The 21,800-nt window shown below is 42.3% G+C and overlaps 1 protein-coding gene across 2 annotated transcripts; it reads left to right on the top strand.

Annotated features, from left to right (window-relative positions):
* The first annotated feature begins 210 nt into the window (after nucleotides 1–210).
* On the top strand, nucleotides 211–21,800 carry ankrd13d (ankyrin repeat domain 13 family, member D). Of its 2 annotated transcripts, XM_035425412.1 has the most exons (16): nucleotides 212–1,347; nucleotides 1,562–1,697; nucleotides 2,558–2,682; nucleotides 2,998–3,043; nucleotides 8,888–9,031; nucleotides 9,682–9,871; nucleotides 13,789–13,855; nucleotides 14,060–14,141; nucleotides 14,326–14,387; nucleotides 16,673–16,803; nucleotides 17,331–17,488; nucleotides 18,353–18,466; nucleotides 18,938–19,110; nucleotides 19,834–19,913; nucleotides 20,188–20,427; nucleotides 21,157–21,800. In XM_035425412.1, exons 1-16 carry the CDS (start codon nucleotides 1,264–1,266, stop codon nucleotides 21,218–21,220), a joined length of 1,896 nt encoding a protein of 631 aa, XP_035281303.1. In that variant the 5' UTR covers nucleotides 212–1,263; the 3' UTR covers nucleotides 21,221–21,800. The 2 variants fall into 2 exon arrangements, with proteins under 2 accessions (XP_035281304.1, XP_035281303.1); XM_035425413.1 differs by lacking the exon at nucleotides 18,353–18,466 and having other exon boundaries at nucleotides 211–1,347.

The following is a 21,800-nucleotide window of genomic DNA, read 5'->3' as shown; positions in this document are numbered from 1 at the left end:
CACCAAGCCATAACTTGGCGGGATGGTGTACCTTCCATCAAAATTCTGCCATCATTTGATCTAAATAGTTCTTGAAATACTATTTAGCTGTCTGTAACTAACGTTGCGCCCTGGATCGGTCGTTTGAAATAAATACTTTATTAAATAAATAAATAATAATTTTAAGAAACGGAAGAAATCACTAAATCCCCAGTCTCTTCCACTGCACATCCCTCCTCCCTCGCTCGTTTCTCTCACATAACCTGGAACTAAAGCCACACTGACGTGAAAATTAAATAAATAATTTAATTTTACTGAAAAATAAGCAGAAGTCCGAAATATAAACGGGTTACTTAGTCCAGATTTCGCGTGAAGATGGAAATACCGAAAGCACAGAATCAAAAACTTGTGCCGCTGAGTTAGAACGGGTCCCAAGGTTCGACAGAATTGCAAGCTGTTTGGACACCGGCCAGCCGATCGAGAGCGCCCGGTGTCGGATTCGCACTTCTAGGTCGCAGAGCCAACGCGAGTGACCTGGATGTGAAATGGAAAGTAGGCCGCGACCCGGCATTTGATTTTGACAGTGACGAAAGAAAAAAACCCAGCAGTAACTGCGAGAAACAGAGGGATGCTAAGAAATAATTATAACCAAGCCAAAACGCGGAAGAAAACGAGAACTACTGCCGTTTTAATATAAATGCATATGATCGTTCATTCCCGAGGAAGCTGAGTGGCAAGCAGTTGGCTATCTTGATTTAGATAAGATTAACGTTAATAATGAAACGATTGGCCACATAATGTTAGGTAGCAACAATTCTGACAACAGTTTAAAACAAAGAACGCACTGATATGTGTAACATTCAGCTGGATATTTAAAAAATACGCGTAATTTATGTATTAAATACTTTAGGATTACGGTCTGTATTTATCGCAAAACATTTCTCACAAATGATTGGAGTTATCTAGCCAGCTAACTAAATTCTAGCCAGCAGCTAACGTTGGTGAAACCCTGTTACGACTCGTTGGTTTTTCCTGCAAGGAACCCAGAAAGATTCACCTGCGGACCATCAATTTCCTGGGCGTTCATTAGTATTTAAAATCATTGGTATTAATAATGCGACATGTTTAAGGGCTGTTAATCCGAAAAGCCGTATCGTTTGTGTTGACACCCACTTGGTAGTTAAACAGATCAACACAGTAGCTAAATTAGCTAACCAGTTAACGGTTAACGATACTGAAGAGTGGACGGCAACATAACTGTGAGTTATCCTACGGCAATACGCAATGGCTCAAGAAGAATTTCCTTTACATTACCTTGTGTGGAACAACCAATACCTAGAACTAGACCGAGAACTACAGAAAAGGCAGGTAAGTTAGCCGGTTAATGATTTAAAATAATTGCGCCGAAGATGCATTCTGTCTGTAGGCTACTTTAATAAGACCGCGATTTCTTCATTGTGGGAAATACGGTGTAGTTGACACCGCATAACGGGCAGGTTGCTGTTCGGGTCTATCAGACATTAGGCAGTCTGCCTGTACCGCACTGCTGCTCCGCGCTTACCAACTCTCACTCACTTTGCAGCAAGATGTGGAGCGGCTGGACCCGCGAGGACGCACCCCGCTGGAGCTGGCTGTGTGCTTGGGCCACCTGGAGTCCACGCGCGTGCTGCTGAGGCACTGTGCGGACCCCACGCACAGCAACTCCCAGGGCTGGACAGGTGAAAGGGAAATGCGTGGATGGGTGTGGGTTGCAAGTGATGGGGTGGGGGTGCAGGTCGCGTAACAAACAACAGGCATATTTTCAGCAAATAAAGTGTCGGTGAAATACGTACTCGCTACACTGAAATATTTATCAGACAAAAGACGCATTTAATAACATAAAGTTGATGACGTGTGTAGGTTTTCATTTTACCGGCTGTTGATTCTCTGTGTTGAAAAAAACGCTTTCTCACATGGGTGCTGTCAGTAGGGTTTGTAACTTGTAGTGTAACAACATATGTCTATATTGTGCTGCTATGCGGGGTTTTTCCCGTGCGTTTTGTAATTATGTTATGCCTAAAAGATGGAGCCCGGGGCCCTGTTTCACCAAGCAGGATTACTGAGTTAGCTGGATAACTTCACTGAGTAAAACCCAAAATCCTCCCATAATCTGGAACATGGATTGAAGTAAAAAGAGCTGTTTTTGGTTTTAATCTGCAGTTATCCAGCTAACTCAGTAATCCTGCTTTGTGAAATACCCCCCTGGTGGCATCCAGGCATTTGTGTACTCGCTTTAGGCAGGATAGTAATGCATTATGGGTCAGCCACAATACTTAAAGGTTAAAATGCATTTTCTCCTGCTGTGTATTTAGTGATTGTAGTGGTTACTTAAAACAGTCTTCTTTTAGTGTGTATTTAGTTGAATTAATGGGTTGAAACCTCTGTAGTCCTGGTTTGTATTTGGTGGTTTCAGTGGGTTAAAGCATATGTACTCCTGATATATGTGTAGTGCTTGGACTTTGTTAAAACCTATGTATTCCTAATATATGTGAAATGGTATGAATGGGCTAAAACCCAAGTACTCCTGCTGTGTGTCTAGTTTTGCAGGAGGCAGTGAGCACTGGGGACCCAGAGCTGGTGCAACTGGTGCTTCAGTACAGGGACTATAAGAGAGCAACAGAGAGGTTGGCTGGCATCCCAGAGCTGCTCAGCAAACTGAGACAGGTAACACCGCACACAGATCCCCATTCACCTGGGTTTGACATGGGTGCATCATACAGGTTAGACACTCACAGATCGCCCTGATACTGCACAGGTGAGACCCTCGCAGGTAACTCTAGCACTAAATAATCCCTAATAACATTAAAAGTGTAATTAAGAACAATTAACAGCTTGTTAAAATTCTGGTATTGCAATAGTGGTTCGAAGAAAAACCGGTATCCACTGGAGTCCCCAAGGACTGAATTTGAGAACCACTGTTCTAGCGAGTGAATGAACTGTATTGATTTGCTTCTGTTTCCCTTCTCATGGACCTGACAGGCACGTGATTTCTATGTGGAGATGAAGTGGGAGTTCACAAGCTGGGGTAAGTGTGTATGTGCGTGTGTGCATGCATACGTATGTGTGAGCTGGGCTAAGTGTGAGTGTGTGTGTGTGTGTGTGAGTTGGGATTATTATGTTTGTGTATGTGTATGTGTGTGAGAGAAAAAGAGAGCTTGGGGTAAGTTAAAATTTTCACGCAAGTCCGAGTTTTCGTTCTATTCTTGTCATTTTGCGATTAGCCTATATGGAATTGACGATGAGAAAGTAATCTATTCAACAGCAAATTGTTTACAACGTGTGTATGTTTTCTGCTGTTGTTGCCAGTTATTTGTGGAATGTGAATGCATTCTGTTGCCTCGGATGTCAAGACATGAAAGTGAATGTTCGCATAAAAACATAATGAATGTGTTTGAGAGGATATATAAAACCGTTACAATCTGACTATTGGCCTGTTATATCCTATTTGTTGCATAACAACGGTCCAAGTTCAACTACCAACGACAGTTTTGCTTGACAACGGTAAAATATGCCCAAACGGCTGCAGAAGAATATTTCAATTTCAGGTGATTAAATCGATAAAAATGAATAAATACAAAAGTAACCATATATAGTCATTGTTGGTAACCCGTTGTATATAAGTGGAATAAACCCCTCTGGGCTGTCCCGGTTATTAGAAAATAATGTAGGCTACTTCGGTGGTAGTATGGGGTTACAGAAGAAATCATAGAAATCACAGATGGACCGACAACAACGTCGCTTTTTCATACGTCAGTGGGCTAATTTGCCTAATCTTCGCGGGACTTTAGACCGCGGTGGAAACGCAGACAACAATGGGCTGAAGGAACCTTTTAAGCCACGTTTCCACCAAAAGTACCCGGAACTACTTTTCAAGGAACTAAAAGGTTCCTTGAAAAGTAGTCCGAGTTTTCATTCTATTTATTCTTGTCACTTTGCGATTATATGGAAATGACGATGAGAGTCGAATTAATCAATTCAACAGCAAATTGTTTACGTGTGTATGTTTTCTGCTATGAATGTTGTTACCAGTTACGAATGTGAATGCATTCTGTTGCCTCGGATGTCAAGACATGAAAGTGAATGTTCGCATAAAAACATAGCTAATGAATGTGTTTGAGAGGATATAAAACAGTTACAATCTGTATATTGCCCTGTTATATCCAGTTTATTGCATAACAACGGTCCAAGTCGAACTACCAACGAGAGTTTTGTTTGACAACGGTAAAATAATATACCCAAACGGCCGCGGATAAAAATCAATAAATAGCCTACTAAAATAACCATATATAGTCATTGTTGGTAACCTGTTGTATAAGTGGAATAAACCCCTCCGGGCTGTCCCGTTATTGGAAAATAATGTACTTTGGTGGTAGTATGGAGTTACAGAAGAAATCATGAGACAGATGGACAGACGACGATGTCCCTTTTTCATACGTCAGTGGACTAATTTGGCTAATCTTTGCGGGTCTTTAGACCGCAGTGGAAACGCAGACAACAATGGGCTGAAGGAACCTTTTAGTTCCTTGAAAAGTAGTTCCTGGGACTAAAAGTCCCGGGTACTTTGGGTTGAAATAAAATGCTGCGAGTACTCGACCAATCAGAAATGTTCAGCGCTGCAAGCCCCACCCCCAAAGTTCCTGTACTTTTGGAAAGTACTACCCCCCGAGCAGGGACTTTTTTGGGGGGTAAAATAATGTCCCCGGAACTTAGACCCTGGTCCCTGCGGTGGAAACGCACTGAGTTCCTCAAAAGGTTCCTAGTTCCTGGGGAAAGTTCCTGCGTTGGAAACGCGGCTAATGAGCCGCGCGCGAGCTGGTTCTACTCGCTCGCAAAGTATTTCTTCTCGCTCACGAAGAGCCACTTTCTCCTCACGCGGAGTTGAGTTGCTTTTTGTCAAGAGTAGGGTTGTGGGGATGAGGTGGAGATTTATGCTAATGTATTCAGTGGTATGGATGAGAACAGTCATACGTCACTTCCCTGTCGTCCAAACAACTATGCCCCCTTTTTGGTGAAAGCAAGCGCTATAAAAGTGCCAGTACCAAATTGGAAAAAACTAGTGGTACCATGCCTAAAAGCTGCTGCATTGTATTTTGCACGTCAAACAATAAAAACCTCAGTTTACGATTTTCTTTACTTCCCCAAAGAGTGAAGGACAGTAAAAGAAGAGATCTGTGGCTTCAGGCCATTCAGGCCATTCAGAGAGCATGGAAATGGTAAACTGTGGGACCTGGCCATTAGATCTAACGCATCAAAGTTAAATTAAAGCCGCAAGTGGCGTTGGGAGGGGTCCAAGCATTGGCACAAGTGCGCCCCCTATGGAGTGATTTTTTAATGGTTTTATCCTCTTAATCATATACCTTCACCCAACATATCTACTGCATCGCCATGGATGTCTCCTAGCCGCTAGGCGTGAAGGCCTTTACTACGTGGTAACACTAAAGGCTGTTTTATACTTCCGCATAGTACACGTAAAAATGGGTCTGTGTAGGGGTTGTGCGCAATGTGCAGCATGTGCGACGGTTGCGGACCACGGCTCAAGAAATTAAAAGCGTGTAGTTAGTAACCAGTGCCCGCATACGCCGTAAATAAGATGATTGGTTGACTGCTGACATGAGGTCACTGGTATACGGCTCTGACTAACAGCTTATAACAATTGATTCACAAAACCGATAGGCAACGTTAAATATGAGACTAAAAGCGCTTTTGTCAGGTGAATGTCTTCGTTGCAACAAGTTACATCTAGCTGAGCATTTTTGTGGTCATTGGTGCAGTATTTAGTAGGTTTTGAAATATGAAAGGTGTTGTTGTCTTTTGAACTATAACGGTAAGTAACAAAATCTAATTACGTGGCCTGCGCAACCTGTGCAATATGCTGCACAAATGATTTGGCCCTTCGCGAGTGCCGCACACAACGGAAACTATGCAGACTACGCAAAATTATAAAACAGCATTTAGATGGTCCGGCGTGTATGTAGAGCTGCAGCGCTTCCGTGCCGCAACTAAAATAGGCGTCAAACACATATTCCAATCCATTGCTCATTTTAGCAGAGAATGCACATTTCAGAGCGCCTCAGAGACAGATAGAATAATAACACATAAATACGCATTTCAAATGATAAATACGACATTGAGAAAAAAAACGAAACAAAAGACGAAATTTCAACTCGCGACCTGCGTGCTGCGCGCAGAGTAGCGTATTATTTATTTAGACATTGGCAGATAAGAAAATTTTCGGTTACGCTGACCTATAAAACGCTATTCCAAAAGCAAAATCAGACATGTTATACATCGTTAGAAAGCTTATACTCTCACCTACTGAATAAATGAATTGTCAATCAAACCAAATTGTACTAAAAAGGGCGACAACGCCGTAAGCAACAGGTGTGGTATTACGCACAGCTGTTTTTGAAGGTAGCCTACCCAGTTATCACAAATGCGCGTATATTTCACAAACGGATTGTCCAAGACAATATATGACGACTCATTCACAAAAGGGACATCTCTACGCGTAAAACCAATGGCAAGATTGTATATTTATTAAATGCTTAGTCCCAGATATTGACTGTATAATGACATGGTATAATTTTAAAAAACTTTGTCTCGTTTATTTTGTTATTCAGTGAGCAGCGTTTTCACTGCTGTATTGGCATATTTTAGGGCTAATGTCGGGTTTATCTTGTTGCTACGGAATATTACATTACAGGCATTTGGCAGATGCTCTTATCCAGAGCGACGTATAACAAAGTGTATAATCATAATCAGGAACAAGTGTGTCGAAAACCCTAGAGAGAACTACCGTTCCAAGTGCAGGGAACAACCGCATAGTTCAACTTGGAACTTGTAGGTTAAACTGGTTAACACTAACACAAACAAGAACAGCAACAACGCAGTCTATGCAAAAATACAAGCAATAGTTAAGACGAGTGCATTAACTAAGTCACCTACGAAACAGCTAACTAGTTACAACCCTAAGCTTGCAGTCAATTTAGAGATTAAATTTAGAATATGATTTCTCTCAGCATAATGACGGATTCAAAGACTAAACAAACTCACCCGATATTGTCTTCAAATGAAAAGTAATGATTCATCCTCTCAAAAAGCTTTTACTAACAAACTTTTAGTAGCAAAAAAGGAAATATCAACTCGCAACCCCTGCTACCTGCGCTCGGAGTACCATATTATTTATTTAGACATTGGCAGACTACAGCATAAATTGCGTCTTTTGTTTATATTCAACATTAGAAATTGCAGCGAGAAACTGCAGCTGTAGACACAAGATAGTCTGTTATGTTATGGTAGCAACGGAACGAAGCGGACTATACATGTATTGCCATCATTGTTTTATTATACGAGCGTGTTTTCGCGCGTGTGCACAGAAACTCAAAACCTACCAATGAAATGGTTTAGCTATTTCTCAGCATAATGACAGATTTGAAGACTAAACACACTCACCCGATACTGTCTTCAAATGGATCCATGCCAAAGAAAAGTATTCATCCTCTCAGAAAGCTTTTACTAACAAACCTTTAGTAGCCTAGCATGCACTCTGGCTGGCACTGGCAAAAGTCCAAATGGCGGGCAAACAATATGGTGGACATAGGTGCTCCCAATGGCAAAGTTGTAGAGCACATTCAGATGCATCGGTCGATGAAGTTTTGTGTTGATCTAACGTATGGTGTTGGAGTTATGACCTTTTAAACATGACCCTTTGTTATAGCGCCACCATCTGGCCGACATAGGTGATTTTTAGTGCCTGAGTAGTGGGGGGCCATAGGAACCCACCTGCCAAATTTGGTTGCTCTAGGACTTATGGTTGCTGAGCCTCAGACACTTTTAGCGGAGAAAAATAATAAGAATAATAATAATAATAATAATAATCCTAACAGATACAATAGGGTTCCACCAGCTTCGCTGCTTGGACCCCTAATAATAATAATCCTAACAGATACAATAGGGTTCCACCAGCTTCGCTGCTTGGACCCCTAATAATCCTAACAAATACAATAGGGTTCCACCAGCTTCGCTGCTTGGACCCCTAATAATAATCCTAACAGATACAATACGGTTCCACCAGCTTCGCTGCTTGGACCCCTAATTACTGACTCTGTTCAGTTTGTTTAACTAATCTTCAGAACAGAAAGGATACATAGCCTGCTATGGGAACATTATTTAGCCTTAATTGTTAGCTGACCAGTAACGTTAGCACAGGAAATGAACTTTGCGTGCATAAACATGATTCGCCGCATGAAATTAAAGCCTGTATATTTATGTCAATTACAAAACGCGGGATCCAAAACTAATATTCGAATGGTCAAATTTAGGTTCGAACTTTAAAAAAATAATAAGATTTTTTAATAGTTTTCGAACTTCGAATATTTGAGTTTCTCTGTGGCCCGCCAGCCCAGAATGCAACGTGAGGCTTGACTGAGCGAATGGCAGGTGCGGAGCGGGTGTAATCCTGTTGCAGCAAATCACAGCACATAGGTGCTTTAAAAAGGCATAACTAATACCATATTGGTTCAGATCATACAGTCTATGGTTCAGATGTCTCAAAGTAGCTCAGAGATATGTACCTTAGTTTTATTTATCATATCACACAAATGCCCGCCTGATTTGCAGGCAGCCTCTTGCGGGCCATAGAAAAATTCAAAAGGTGCCGTATCCGGCCCGCGGGCCACTAGTTCAATAGGCCTGCTCTTGGTGTTGGAATTTCCACGCGTGAAAGTGGTTCTGTGCTCGCGTAGTGAATATCTACTCACGCTAATTATTGGCATTAAATTGACGCCATACTACTATCGAGCATCTGGCTTACTGCACAAGGAAATACAGGATTGAGGAGAAAGTACATCATGTCCCATTTCACCCTCAGTACCGCTGGTGTCCAAGGTGTGCCCCAGCGACGTGTACAGGGTGTGGAAGAGTGGGTCCTGTCTACGTGTCGACACCACCCTGCTGGGGTTTGAGCACATGACCTGGCTCAAGGGCCGCCGCAGCTACATCTTCAAAGGTGGAGGTGAGAGATGGAGCACTGTGCCTTTTTGGGCCTCGTCCCTGATGAGCTCAACTCAGGTGCTTTCACACTCATTTCGCTATAGAGGCTTTTTTAACACCAGAGAAAGTGCTTGAGTTTGTCAGTGCAAGGTGGTTTCAGGTTGGTTGAAAATGAGCCGTGGTTGACTTTGCACCTGGTGAGAAGACATTCTGCTCCAGGCCAATGATGTTTGAATGCATGAAAGACATGTATGAGGGGATAACATCATAAGTGGTGCGTTATCTGAGCTCTCTACAAAGCTTACAATGCTGATGAGAGGAAAACATATTGCGCAGATGCAACACAGTTTGGCTAAATTTCTACAGTGTCAAACCATGGAGGGGTGACTAGATAACTAGAAAACGTGGAGGGATAAAGGTAATATCAAACACAGTCTGTTTTTTTCACTCCCACAAGAAAAGTAAATGTGAGAATGACCAATCACTTTCTGTTCTTTGTTGTTACCAAGCACCTTTCTGTAATCTACTTTAAGACAATATCAGGTCAGTCCTGGACAAGATTTAGTGTCCGTGGTTGAGTTGAGAGTTGTGTGCGAATGTGCATTCAGATGGGTTTTGGGGGGTTTTATGGGTGCTGACATAGATTGCCCCTCCACATGTTTCCTGTCCCAGAGAGTGGGGCTGTGGTGATGGAGGTGGACCATGAGAAGCAAGTGGTGTACACCGAACCCCTATCCCTCTCGCCCCGGGACGCCTCCTCCCTCCTGGCGGCCATGCTGCCCTCCCAGGAGAACACCGCCCAGCGCCTGACCTCCCCCATTGTATCCACCCACCTCAACACCCGCAATATTGCCTTTGAGAGGTGAGTGCTTTAAAAACATCCCAATACTCACCTCAACACCTGTCTCAACACCCACCTTGACACCCTCAACATTGCCTTCAAGAAGTGAATTCTTTAAAAACATTTCAACACTCATCTCAACACCTACCTTAACACTTGCATACCTTAACACGCAGCATTACCTTCAGGAGGTGAGCACTTTAAAAACATCTGGACACTCACCTGAACGCCTACCTTAACACCCGCAAAATCACCTTCAAGAGGTGAGCGATTTAAAAACATCAGTACTCACGTGAACGCCGTACGTCAACACTTTCATCTTGGCCTTTGTGTGGTGCTTTAAAAGCATCTGGACACTCACATGAACACCTACCCCAACACCTTGAACTTCATCTTTGAGAGGTAAGTGCTTTAAAAACACCTTATAGAACTTTGTGGCACCTGGTCACAACACCGTGTGGGGCTGAGGACAGCAAGGTCTCTGGGAAACATAACATAACATAACATTTTAGAGAAACCTGTATTGGCATAAAAGTAAAATCATTATACCAATATCATATCTGGACAAAATCCCAGCTTTTAGATTCACACCATTATTTGTCGGATATTTAAAGCGAAATTTCCTGCCTGAAATGGACCTGATTAAATTGTGTCACCACAACTGCTCTGCCCCAGATAAAATTCAAGTTATCATACTGCTATCACGTAATACCTGCCATCCGGCCAAGTTATGCCTTAGCAGGGCATGCCCCATACCTATACAGCATAGAGAGTTTGGCACTTTTCAGGGTTCCCCACAGAAATAACCGCAACAGTCACAGACTCTAAGCCCTTAAAAACATTCATTTCTGTACATTCTGTACAATTCAAAAGAAAGAATTCATAAACAACTTCACATGTCCCCACAAAAAGGCCCAAACTAAGGGGATTTTGCATTTTCTCATTCTTCTTCTTTTTCCTGCCAGAAATGCTCCTAGCCCTCAAAGAATATGTCTCCCCATTGGTCATTTTACATGCATCAACCAATAAAAATATTGGATATAAACAAAATGATCATATATACAACTACGCACATCCAAAACAGCACAACTTTGCATTTCTGATGTCTGTTTTCCTCGTAGCCTAGTGGGTACTCCCATTGTCTTTTGTTTGGAACTTTTTATAGGACCGAGAGACCTGTGTTCAATTCCCCCCTCCGACTGCAGCAAATCTCTAAACTCAGTACACTGGCTTGCTTGCCTAACTAAAAATACAACATTTAAACTATTGCTTATACATCTTGTCATAAGGTTGATAGAACTTAGTTGGGTTATTAAATTTAAATTAATTTATTGTATTATTTTAAATTTTATGAGTCACCCTCAGCTACCCTGTTAATGGCACAGCACTCTGAGTACTGAACCAAGAATACCTGGAGATCACGCTTTATCAACCTCAATACTTATTGTATTGACCCTCGGCACTTATAAATTTAAATGTCTCTATTTGACTTTGTTGGTGGATCACTGCATCAGCATGAGAGAGGAAACACAAACACACATATACAAAAATATAAGCTTTAATGACAAATAATTGTTATTCTGAGTTAAGCAGTTTGGTTGTAATATGGGATAGGATACTGGCACAGTATAGCACAATATAATTCCATACATATAATGTAGAATGTAGTGACGAGTCAGACGTTACAGTATTAGTATTATAGTTCCTAAGTGAAACGCTCTCTCAGCAAGGTTGCTGGGTACCGCTACACAGAAACTCACTATGAACTAATACCATTTTACGCACGTAGCCTATGAGACCGACAACAATCAGTTACACTCGGACTCATAACACAAAGTTCTTTAACCATACAATTAGGTTTACAGTCTAGCCGCTGTCTTGCAACTGCTGGCTCCGTACAGATGTACGCATAAATACAGTTGGTTGAACTTCAAATTATGGCGTTACTTACGTGTACTTACTTACGAGTGTGGAGGAGAGGAAGAGAGGAAAGAGGGAGGAGAAAGTGATCCCCGAGACCTAGCTGAGGCAGCATACGCTAAGTTCAAAGCCGGAAAAAAGAAGAGCCGCGGCCTCGGTGGTCATTGACTTAAAAGCCTGGCCGGGAGAGAGCGGTCTGAGCTGTCACTGGCTGTTTGGAGGGCATACCTTCATATCACGTCCGCCTTTTCCATTGTAGGGCGGGTTTCATATTGAATATTTATTCAATTTTGATCTAGTTTGATCATTATTTAGCAATACAAGGAAGGGGGATATACTTTGCACCCCGACCTTCGTTATGAGTGTTAAAGTATACCCATACCAAACATGAACTTTTGGTTCAGGTTACGAAAAGATGAATTATTTATAAATCGTGCAGGCTAGGGAACTCAGAAACGCGATACTGTAATATTCTAATAGCTTGCACTCACTTTGAGTTTTTCAGACCTGTTGGATATTGTAATTGTATTTGCTAATTATTCAATTAGACTTTCCTCCATTCGCTGGTGTGAATGGAGCGGCCTTGAAATACTGAGGGTGCACGCTTGTCGCCAGTGGTGCTCTATAGGGATACGCAGCATTTATCTAGGCGCCGAGTTGGTGCAGTCCAAAGATATCACACCGTGGGGGGTTCACACTGCGAGCGTGGTTAACAGCGAATGAACATTCGTTACTATGCCTCCACTACATGCAAGGAGGTTGTTAATCCCCCCCCCCCAGTGTCATGTATAGTTTTGATCTTAGAATGAGGGGTCTGACGATCCTGAAGGGAAGTGGACGATGGTGTTGGAATGTTGAAAGTAACAGACACAGGCTCATTTGGGAGCTTATGCAGAAATAGGCCTAAATCATTTGAGCCCTCAGAGAGAGGGCTGCTGAGAAACAACTTACGACTGCCCTACAATCTGTTAAATCTCTCCGGGACAGTTCTGCTTTTGGCATTTTCAGCAAGTGTAACGTTAGCTACCTTGTGTCTGAGTAACTCCCCATTCTTGTATGTTGAAAAACGTGTTTTTCATGAGATACAAGTTACTGCAAGAATCTGTTTTTCTGTTAGCCAGTGTGATACCAGCTGATGCAAGTAGATGGCAGTGGCTGCCAGTCAGTGTGAGATTCGCAGGCACAGGACGTCTTGCTTGGTACCAACTTTTGCCGGAACATTAGCAACAAGCTAAACGAGCTGAGAGAAATTGGCAAATCAAAACATGAAAGCTTATTTTTTATACAAAGAAACATACAATCATTCAGGGAACAGAAAGGCTGGACAGCTAAATACATACATACACATAAAATCGGACATATCGGCACCTATTCAATCAATCTTTACTGTTACCTATCCACGCATTTGTTTGCCGTGTTCATCTACTGTATGCTTGTACACGCACGGCCAAGTGACTTGAAACAATTTAGGAGACATTGTGTAGCATTGCTTTGGAATACAGCTTCTTTAATTTCTGTGAGGCAAGATGGCCTATATTGTTTGTAGTACAGTAACTTGGTGTTATTTTTATATCAATACTTTTAATGGCATGCCTAGATTTAGCCAGTTTGAATTAATGATTTATAGACAGTGCTTTGTAAGTGTGAGTAACTTGGCATTTTTATACGTTGAAAACGTGTTTTTAATTAGATTGGACATTTATGTGACCATACAATGAATGGACATGAGCAGCATCAGGCCACATCTCACATCCATCAAGCGTACCTGTCTGTCAGGCAGAAGCCGTGGGGAAATGGGATGACAAGGGGAAGAATTGGAGGCCTTTTTTAAAATCACGGTGATCTAACAGCATGGCCTCTGCAATCGACCAGTCGATCATGATCAATGTACTGTGCACCCCTGACCTAGAACATTGTATAGGTGAGGGTTGGTCTTTTGGACTGTGCGAAAGATGTGAATGGGGGAGAGAGAGAAAGAGAAAGCCACTTGAATTGATTGTGTTCTCTCCTTATTTTAGGAACAAATCGGGTATTTGGGGGTGGCGCTCAGAAAAGACGGAGGTGGTCAGCGGTTATGAGGCCAAGGTGAGCGTGAGATTAAATAGATTCTCTAGAAAAAAAGAACTGAATAAAGTATTTGTGCGAATGTGGATCTGTGCTCTAAACTCCCATCAATACCAACAGGACCTCACCCATGAGGTATATTTTATTGCTTATTTGTAATTATCTGACTGGAGTTATGTTCTCATGGGGATTCGATGTGTAACCTGGGTTACTTTGTTGGTGAAGGTGTACAGCGCCAGTAATGTGGAGCTGGTGACTCGATCCAGAACAGAGCATCTCTCTGACCAGGACAAGTCCAGGAGCAAAGGTAACTAGTGGGTTGATCTCTGATCAGCGATCAACAGGTGAACACCTGGTCCTTAAAATAATATTAATTTGGTGCTTAGAAATGCTGATTAATTTGATAGGAATTGAGAAGTTAGTAAGTTGGATGGGAAAGTTTGTGTGAAGTGTACAGTAATGACCATCACATTTACATCTTCATCTCCTAGGCTCAAAGACTCCGCTGCAGTCATTTCTGGGAATCGCAGAGCAGCATGTCGCTCATAATGGGGTGAGTGCTGTCATCATCATGACTGACTCCACCCTCTGTACTGACCTCATAATGATGTAAGTAGTGTCATCATTATGGCTGTCTCTGCCCTTTTTTCTGTCTTCATTTGACATCGGTGTGTTTGTAGAAAGGGTAATTTCATGTGAAATCTATGTGAATTTGGGTTGATGTTTCCAAAATTTCCTGAAGTTTATCAAAAACAAACAGCCTTTAGAGGAAAGACTTTTAGCAAAGAAATCACTTTTGCATAAACCTTATTGTTTCAATTCAACGTTTCAATATTAAAGTTGGTGTGTTCAAAGTATTGAACAGATGTTTTTGTACCTACCCAGGCTACATAGAGGGCACTGCAATTTTATATAATTTCACATAGTGTGACTAGGGTTGCAAAATTCCGGGAATATTCAAGGTGGAAACCTTTCATGGGAATTAAAGGGAATTTATGGGAATTAACGGGAAATAACGGGAATAAAATGGAAATATAGCCCTATTAGCTCAGGCTGCATTTACCATGTCATATGCAGATAGAAACAAACCTTTCACTATATCATAAGCAGACATAATTGCAAACATTCCCTATGACACCCCTCCAAAAAAAAAAGACTTTTCTCTTAACACCTAAAAAAACCCCCTAAAAACAGTCTTCCGAGTGTTAGAATTCTATTTACATTGATAGTTGAAGCGCGGGTTTTTAGAAAAAGTCAAGGAATGACAGACATGTGGAATAAACATTAACAAAATACATCCCATTTTACTGCCAAGGGGTCCGTTGACCCCGCGGTTCTAGTGACGAGCAGTATACTGTGAGTAGTGTCAAGTGACGTCGGCTGCACACTACGTGACCAAAAACCGACAGTTTTGAAGAGAAGCTAACTGCTTGTCCAAAATTACCAATATTTATACAACGTCTCCATGCCGCTTCACAGTGATAAAAATAGCCTACTTATCAGACGGCGTTAATTTCGTCCACAAAAAATATTCATTACGACCCCTTTTTCCATGACGAAAACAAAACATAATGAAATAAAAATTCACTTTTGTAAACAAAAACATGACAAATTGTATTATTTTCATTGGCGAATATAAACTAAATGATAAACCGAATGAATACCGCTGTCAGAATACGCCTTAGGGTTTAAAGTGAACACCTCATTTATAAAATAAATGTTTTACAATAAAGAATGAATGGAAATAGATGAATTAAAACTCCTCAATTAGCATGCTCAATCAAGCTATCACATGGTAACAGCTAGCGAGCAGAAGGTGTTAACAAGGTATAAACTGTGTATTTTGCATTAGGGTACTATCTGCCGGTTAACTGAAATATCATATAAAATATATTCACTCCAGTTATATAATCAAAACTTACCTGATAGCATGTAGTCCTTTGGCTCAGACAGTGCGGTAGTGTTGGCAGTAATGTGGGCTGTACACGTGATGGGAGAATGCACTGTGCATGCAGAGGGTTGTAATTTTACTGAATTCCTATTCAAAGGGATGCTGGCGAGTACATGTGCGCTGCTGAAAGCAGTGCATGGTTACAATTCAATTAAATGGGCATACTTTTAACCAAAACATGCCATAAGACCTAGTATTGCTTTTTTGTGTGTATCCCCCCCCCCCAAATAAGTTCACTATTAAAAGGTAAGATTTTTATATTGAAACTGTGCAAAATTCCCGAGCGTAACTTCCCTTTAAAATAACATAACTGCCTCTACTACGTAACCTGGCAGGCTATTCCACACATTGACTACTCTCTGCGTGAAAAAATTTGTCCTGATGTCTGTACGGAATTTTTGTGCTAATTTCCATTTACGTCCCCTTGTTCTACTAACAGAACTCAACCTGAAGAATTTCTTGTAGTTCACTAAGTTGATCCCTTTTATATATTTAAAAGCCTCAATCAAATCATCCCTGAGTCTTCTTTACTAAGCTTGAAGAAGTTAAGCATCTTAAGTCTTTCCTTATAGCTTTTATCTTTCATACTAGGAATCAATTTGGTTGCTCTTTTTTGAAAGCCTCTATGTCTTTCTTATAGTACAACCCGCAGAACTGCACACAATACTCTAAGTGTATTACTAAGTATAACTTTCTTGTATTTATACTCAATGCTTTTGGCTATACTGTATATCCCAGCATCCTGTTTGCCTTTTTTACTGCTACAGCACAGTACCTAGAACCATAAAGGCAGTGATCAACCATTACTCCTAAGTCTTTTTCAAACTAAGCACATTCCACTTGTGTGTTCTTCTCAGTATTGATGCTGATTGATTGATGTGTTGCAGAGTCACATATCGCAGTGTGCTAGCCCTCACAATCCCACCGCTATCACAGCCGAGGAGTACTTCGACCCTGAGTTCCCCCTTAACAGCCGTGACATAGGGAGACCGGTCGAGCTAACCAGCAAAGTACAAAGGTACTGTCTCTCTCCAGGGAAGTACAGAAGTACTGTCTTTCATCAGTACAGAAGTTCTGTCTCTCACCAGTGAAGTACAGTACATAAGTACTGTATTTCAGTAGTATAGAAGTACAAGTACTGTCTCTCATCAGTAAGGTATAGACGTACTGTCTCCTATCAGTGAAGTACATACGTACTGTCTCTCACCAGTGAACTACAGAAGTCTTTGACAAAGTTCCAATTTTCTGTCACCAGCAAAACAGGTACTGTATACTGAAATTACTGAGAACTTGTCTCTCTAGTAAGGTATTCTGTCTTGTCTGTCAGTCTCTCTGTCACTTACACAGCAGTAGAGTGAGTATCAGTCTCTGTTATTTACAGCAATCGTGTCAGTCCCACAGTTATTTACAGAAGTAGCGTGTCCGTCTCTCTGGTATTTACAGCCATAGAGTGAGTGTCAGTCTCTGTGTTATTTACAGCAATAGTGTCAGTCTCTCAGTTATTTACAGCAGTAGAGTGATTGTCAGTATTTTCATGGTTTACAGATTCAAAGCAACCCTCTGGCTCAGTGAGGTCCATCCTCTGTCTCTGGCGGAGCAGGTCACGCCCATCATCGACCTCATGGCCATTTCGAATGCCCACTTTGCCAAACTTCGTGACTTCATCACACTACGTCTGCCCCCCGGCTTTCCTGTAAAGATAGGTGAACAAGCACTCGCCTGAGGGGGGGCGGGGTGGGGGGGTGATTAGGGATCAGTGCTTCGTCTATGCGACTTTCCGGCATCCAAAGGAATGTCTAACCTGAAGAAGAAACATTACATTTAAATGCAATGAAAAACATTAATCTGAAAAAAATACAGTATTTTTGGATATGATAGGAAAATGTGAAAAATGTGTGTCATTTCATTTATATATCGCTTTTCTGAAGTGCTTTACTGTGATGAGTGGGAACTCACCTCACCCACCACCAATGTGTAGCACCCAGCTAGGTGATTCACGGCAGCCATTTTTCGGCAGAACGCTCACCACACATTAGCTAAGGTGGAGAGGGAGAGAACATTTTTTAGCCAATTAAATCAGGGGAAGATTAGGTGGCAAGTTTTGAGAGAGCCAGATTGGGAAATTAGCCAGGACACAGAGGAACCCCCTACTCTTTGCGACAAGTGTCATGGGGTCTTTAATGACCACAGTGAGTCAGGACCTCAGTTTAATGTCTCATCCAAAAGAGAGCATCTCCTACAGCACAGTATCCCCATCTCTGCACTGGGGCATTGGGGTTTATTTGACCAGGGGGGAGAGTGCCCCCTGCTAGCCCACCAACACCACTTCCAGCAGCAACTTATTTTTCCCAGGTGGTCTCCCATCCAAGTACTAAACAAGCATACACTTACTTAGCTTCAGCCATTCGGCAGGAGAAGGGTGCATGGTGGTATGGCTTAAACTATTATTCCAGATTGATTGCAGTATGTATGTTGGATGAAATAATGGAATTTAAAAAATATAAAATGGACTCCTAGTCTTTGTCTGTACCTGATGGCGAATACCAAAAACTATGTTTTTTTTTCAGAGATACCTCTGTTCCATGTGCTCAACGCACGAGTGACCTTCAGTAACTTGTGTGGCTGCGATGAGCCTGTCAGTTCTGTTACTGTCCTGACACCAGAGGGCAGCAGTGAGCCCGGTAATCAACAGTTAATCACCTTACCGTTTCTCCCAATGAACCCCAGATACCATTTAAACACTTACTGTAGTGCATGACTATTACAGTGCTGCTGATGATTATAATCCTCCTTTTTATTTACTACTATTTATTTGCTTAGGGAGAATACTATTTCTAGATAATGAATATAACAGATAAGGGATTCAATAATATTCCTTATCTAGAGTGACTAATGTTATCACTTACAAATCTGTTTCTGCAGCTTTACATTTATGGAAGCAGTTCAGGCTATGCACCTTCCTCACAGTTACAATGGTAGAGCTCCACCTGGGATTTGAACCCACAACCCACAAGCACACTGCTGTACACTGTGCTCTCAGGCTTTGTGGTAGTTCTTAAGTGCTGTACTTAAGGTAACGTTTATTGTGATGACCGATGTACTAAAATTCCATTCTTTATTCTTTTTTCCTTACTTCTACCCTGTCTCTCCAGGGCAGACCCCAGCTCTCCTGCAGTGTGAGGTGGACCCCTGCGTTTTTGAGCCCCCCCCTGACTACACCACCCTGGGGCCAGGCCGCAGTGAGCCAATGAGGGATGAGGATGACAACCTGCTGCAGTTTGCCATCCAGCAGAGCCTACTGGACGCAGGCACTGAGAGCGACCAGGTGAGGCCCTGCCCCACCCCATGCACACCTGTGCCCTGTGCCTCGAGGGCCTGCAGGCCCACAGGGTGTTCTCGCCAAAGCACAAGCTGTTGGTGCAATGACTTGCCCCATGGGCCAAATTTAAATCTTGTCCATGACAGCGCCACATTTCCACAGGGCAGAGCATTATTGGCTGTTTCATCACCCAGGAGAGAAGGGCTTCACACACACATGCTTACACATACGCAAACACACACACTTGCACACACATGTATGCACACCCACGTACATATGCACGCACATGCACACACACACATGCACAGCACACACACACACAGGCACGCACATTCCAAAGCTGCTTGCCACATTGTATTGGTCTGGGGTGGGGCTAGAAGAGCAGGGTTGGCTGGCTTGTTTGTAGCACGCATTTGCAAAGGCCTGAAAAAAAGCATCATTGATTACATGCGGTGAAAGGACAACTGAGCTTCCTTTGCAGGGCGGTCTCTACCTCAGTCAGCTCTGATTCCCAAACTTAGCCTTCTGTGATTCCCAAGATCATCTTGCTCTGATTCCCAAATGCAGCCTGCTCTGATTCCAAAACGCATGCAGCTGTGATTCCCAAACTCAGCCAGCTCTGATTCCCATAAATGTGTCCCTTTGGGAATCTGCCCTGATATTCTGAAAGCAAACATTGTATCTTTAATTAATATTTAAGTGAATTCAGCACTGCGCCTTTCCCATTAGGTGACCATATGGGAGGCTCTTACTAACAGCCGCCCTGTGTCTCAGACTCACCTATATGAAGAGGACTCTCAGCTTGAGAGGTGAGTGTGTACCAGGTGTGTTTGTGTTGACCTGTAAGTACTTCAGTGTAACACAGCAGCGAGTTAGGAAGCTAACTGTGTCTCTACAGCTAGGATTTCAAGCCGTAGTCCTGGGGGGCCACAGCGCCTACAGGCTTTTGGTGTGTTTCACTTGAGTAATTAAAAGAGCTTTATAAAGAGTTAAACCTGCAGTCCTCCAGGTTTTTTGTCCTACAGCATCAGTCTTATCTCCCTCTCTGTGTCTCTTTCATTCTGTCTGTGTTCTTCCTAATAGGGCAATCCAGGAGTCCCTCTCACTCTCATTGGCTAACAGTGAGGGACGGGAGGAGTTAGTGGGACCAGCAGAGCCTGCCAAACTCCAGCAGCTGTCCCCATCAGACCCAGCTGTTCATTCCCCTCCTGCTTACACCTCATTGGTCGAGCCCCGGGTTTCAGGGGCACTAAGTAGCAGCTTTGACGAGCAGTTGCGCCTTGCCATGGAGCTCTCCTGCAGGGAACAAGATGAGATGGACAGGTTGGTGAGGAATGTGGGAGGAAGGGAGAGAAAGAGAAAGAGGAGGAATAGGGGAGAGAGGGGAGAAGCTGGTATGCTATGTTACGGAGGGTGTTGACGTGGGCAGGTAAGAGAGGTGGAACTTGCTGAAGAGGTGTGATTGCAGAGTGAAATACAGAAAAAACTGTATTTGACTCTGAATCTTCAGAGCTCAGTCGGACCAATAGTTCACTAAAAGGAAAAATGGTATTGAGGTGAAATGGTATTGTGGGATGCTGTATGGTTTTACCACATGCTATATGGAAGACGTCAAAGGGTTGCCGGGTGATCTTGAAACCCCAGCCAAAGTGATGTAATCTCTGCCAGGGAAGCTGAAATCTCTCTGCAACAATCAGAATAAGGCAAATCTCTCTAATTCCATCCACTCTGGGGGGGTGGGGGGTGGGGTATATACGTAAATATGGCCATTTCTGTTTGAGAGTGTGTCCATCTTATGAAATTGGTAATAAAGTGTAAAGTATGCTTTATGAGTAAAGCATACTTATCATGAGTAATTGCCATGTTACATTGTTTAACGGATAGAAATACTGGTTGGCTTTTCAGTGTCCATTCTTCCATTCTGTGTTGAATCGGTAAAAATTTCAGCAGTTTGGCCAGAAGAATCCAGCAATGATGCTATGTAGGCTTCTCTCTCTACCCAGTCTTCTTCAGGTTGTGCTAACAAAGTATTTTCCATTGGACCCATAACAGGAAAAGGCGCGAGGAGGAAGAGGAGCTGGAGAGAATACTGCAGCTGTCACTCACAGAGAAGTAGCCGCTCAAAATGCAGAGGAGTGGGAAGAGGAGGCATGTATGGGCGTGGTTTCAACAGGGGAACAAACTGGTTTATTTTTTGTTTTTTCCTTAAATGTTAAATTATTATAATTATTATTTGTTCTATTAAGGGATACAATAGAGCAGACGGTGCAATACAGTACTGACTGATCTGACAAACGCCGCACTAAGATAGTCACAAACACAGGCTGAGAAAGTGCGTTGAATAGTGTCTGTCCCAGCACAGTGACAGAAATGTAGAAATCATTTCCCAGAGGGGGGAGTGAGAGCGTTAGTGTGGTGCAGCTACAGCAACGGACAAGACGCTACTTTACATAGTGAGTGAATGAGAGAATGGTGGAGAAAAGTGAAGATGACATTGTTTTGTTTTTTGAAAAATAACAATCCTGCTGTCTTGATAATTTGAGTGAAAAAAAAATCTAACCTTAAACCTAAAAAAGATGATAATAATGATGACGATGCTGACATAATTATAAATCGTACTTATGTTTGAAGAGTATGTTGGTTGGCTAATGTATGATATGGAAAATAAAGTTATTAAATGTGTTGAATGTTTTAAA

Source organism: Anguilla anguilla, chromosome 7, assembly GCF_013347855.1.
Source record: "Anguilla anguilla isolate fAngAng1 chromosome 7, fAngAng1.pri, whole genome shotgun sequence".
Classification (NCBI taxonomy): domain Eukaryota; kingdom Metazoa; phylum Chordata; class Actinopteri; order Anguilliformes; family Anguillidae; genus Anguilla; species Anguilla anguilla.
This window is presented reverse-complemented; position numbering and strand designations above follow the sequence as displayed.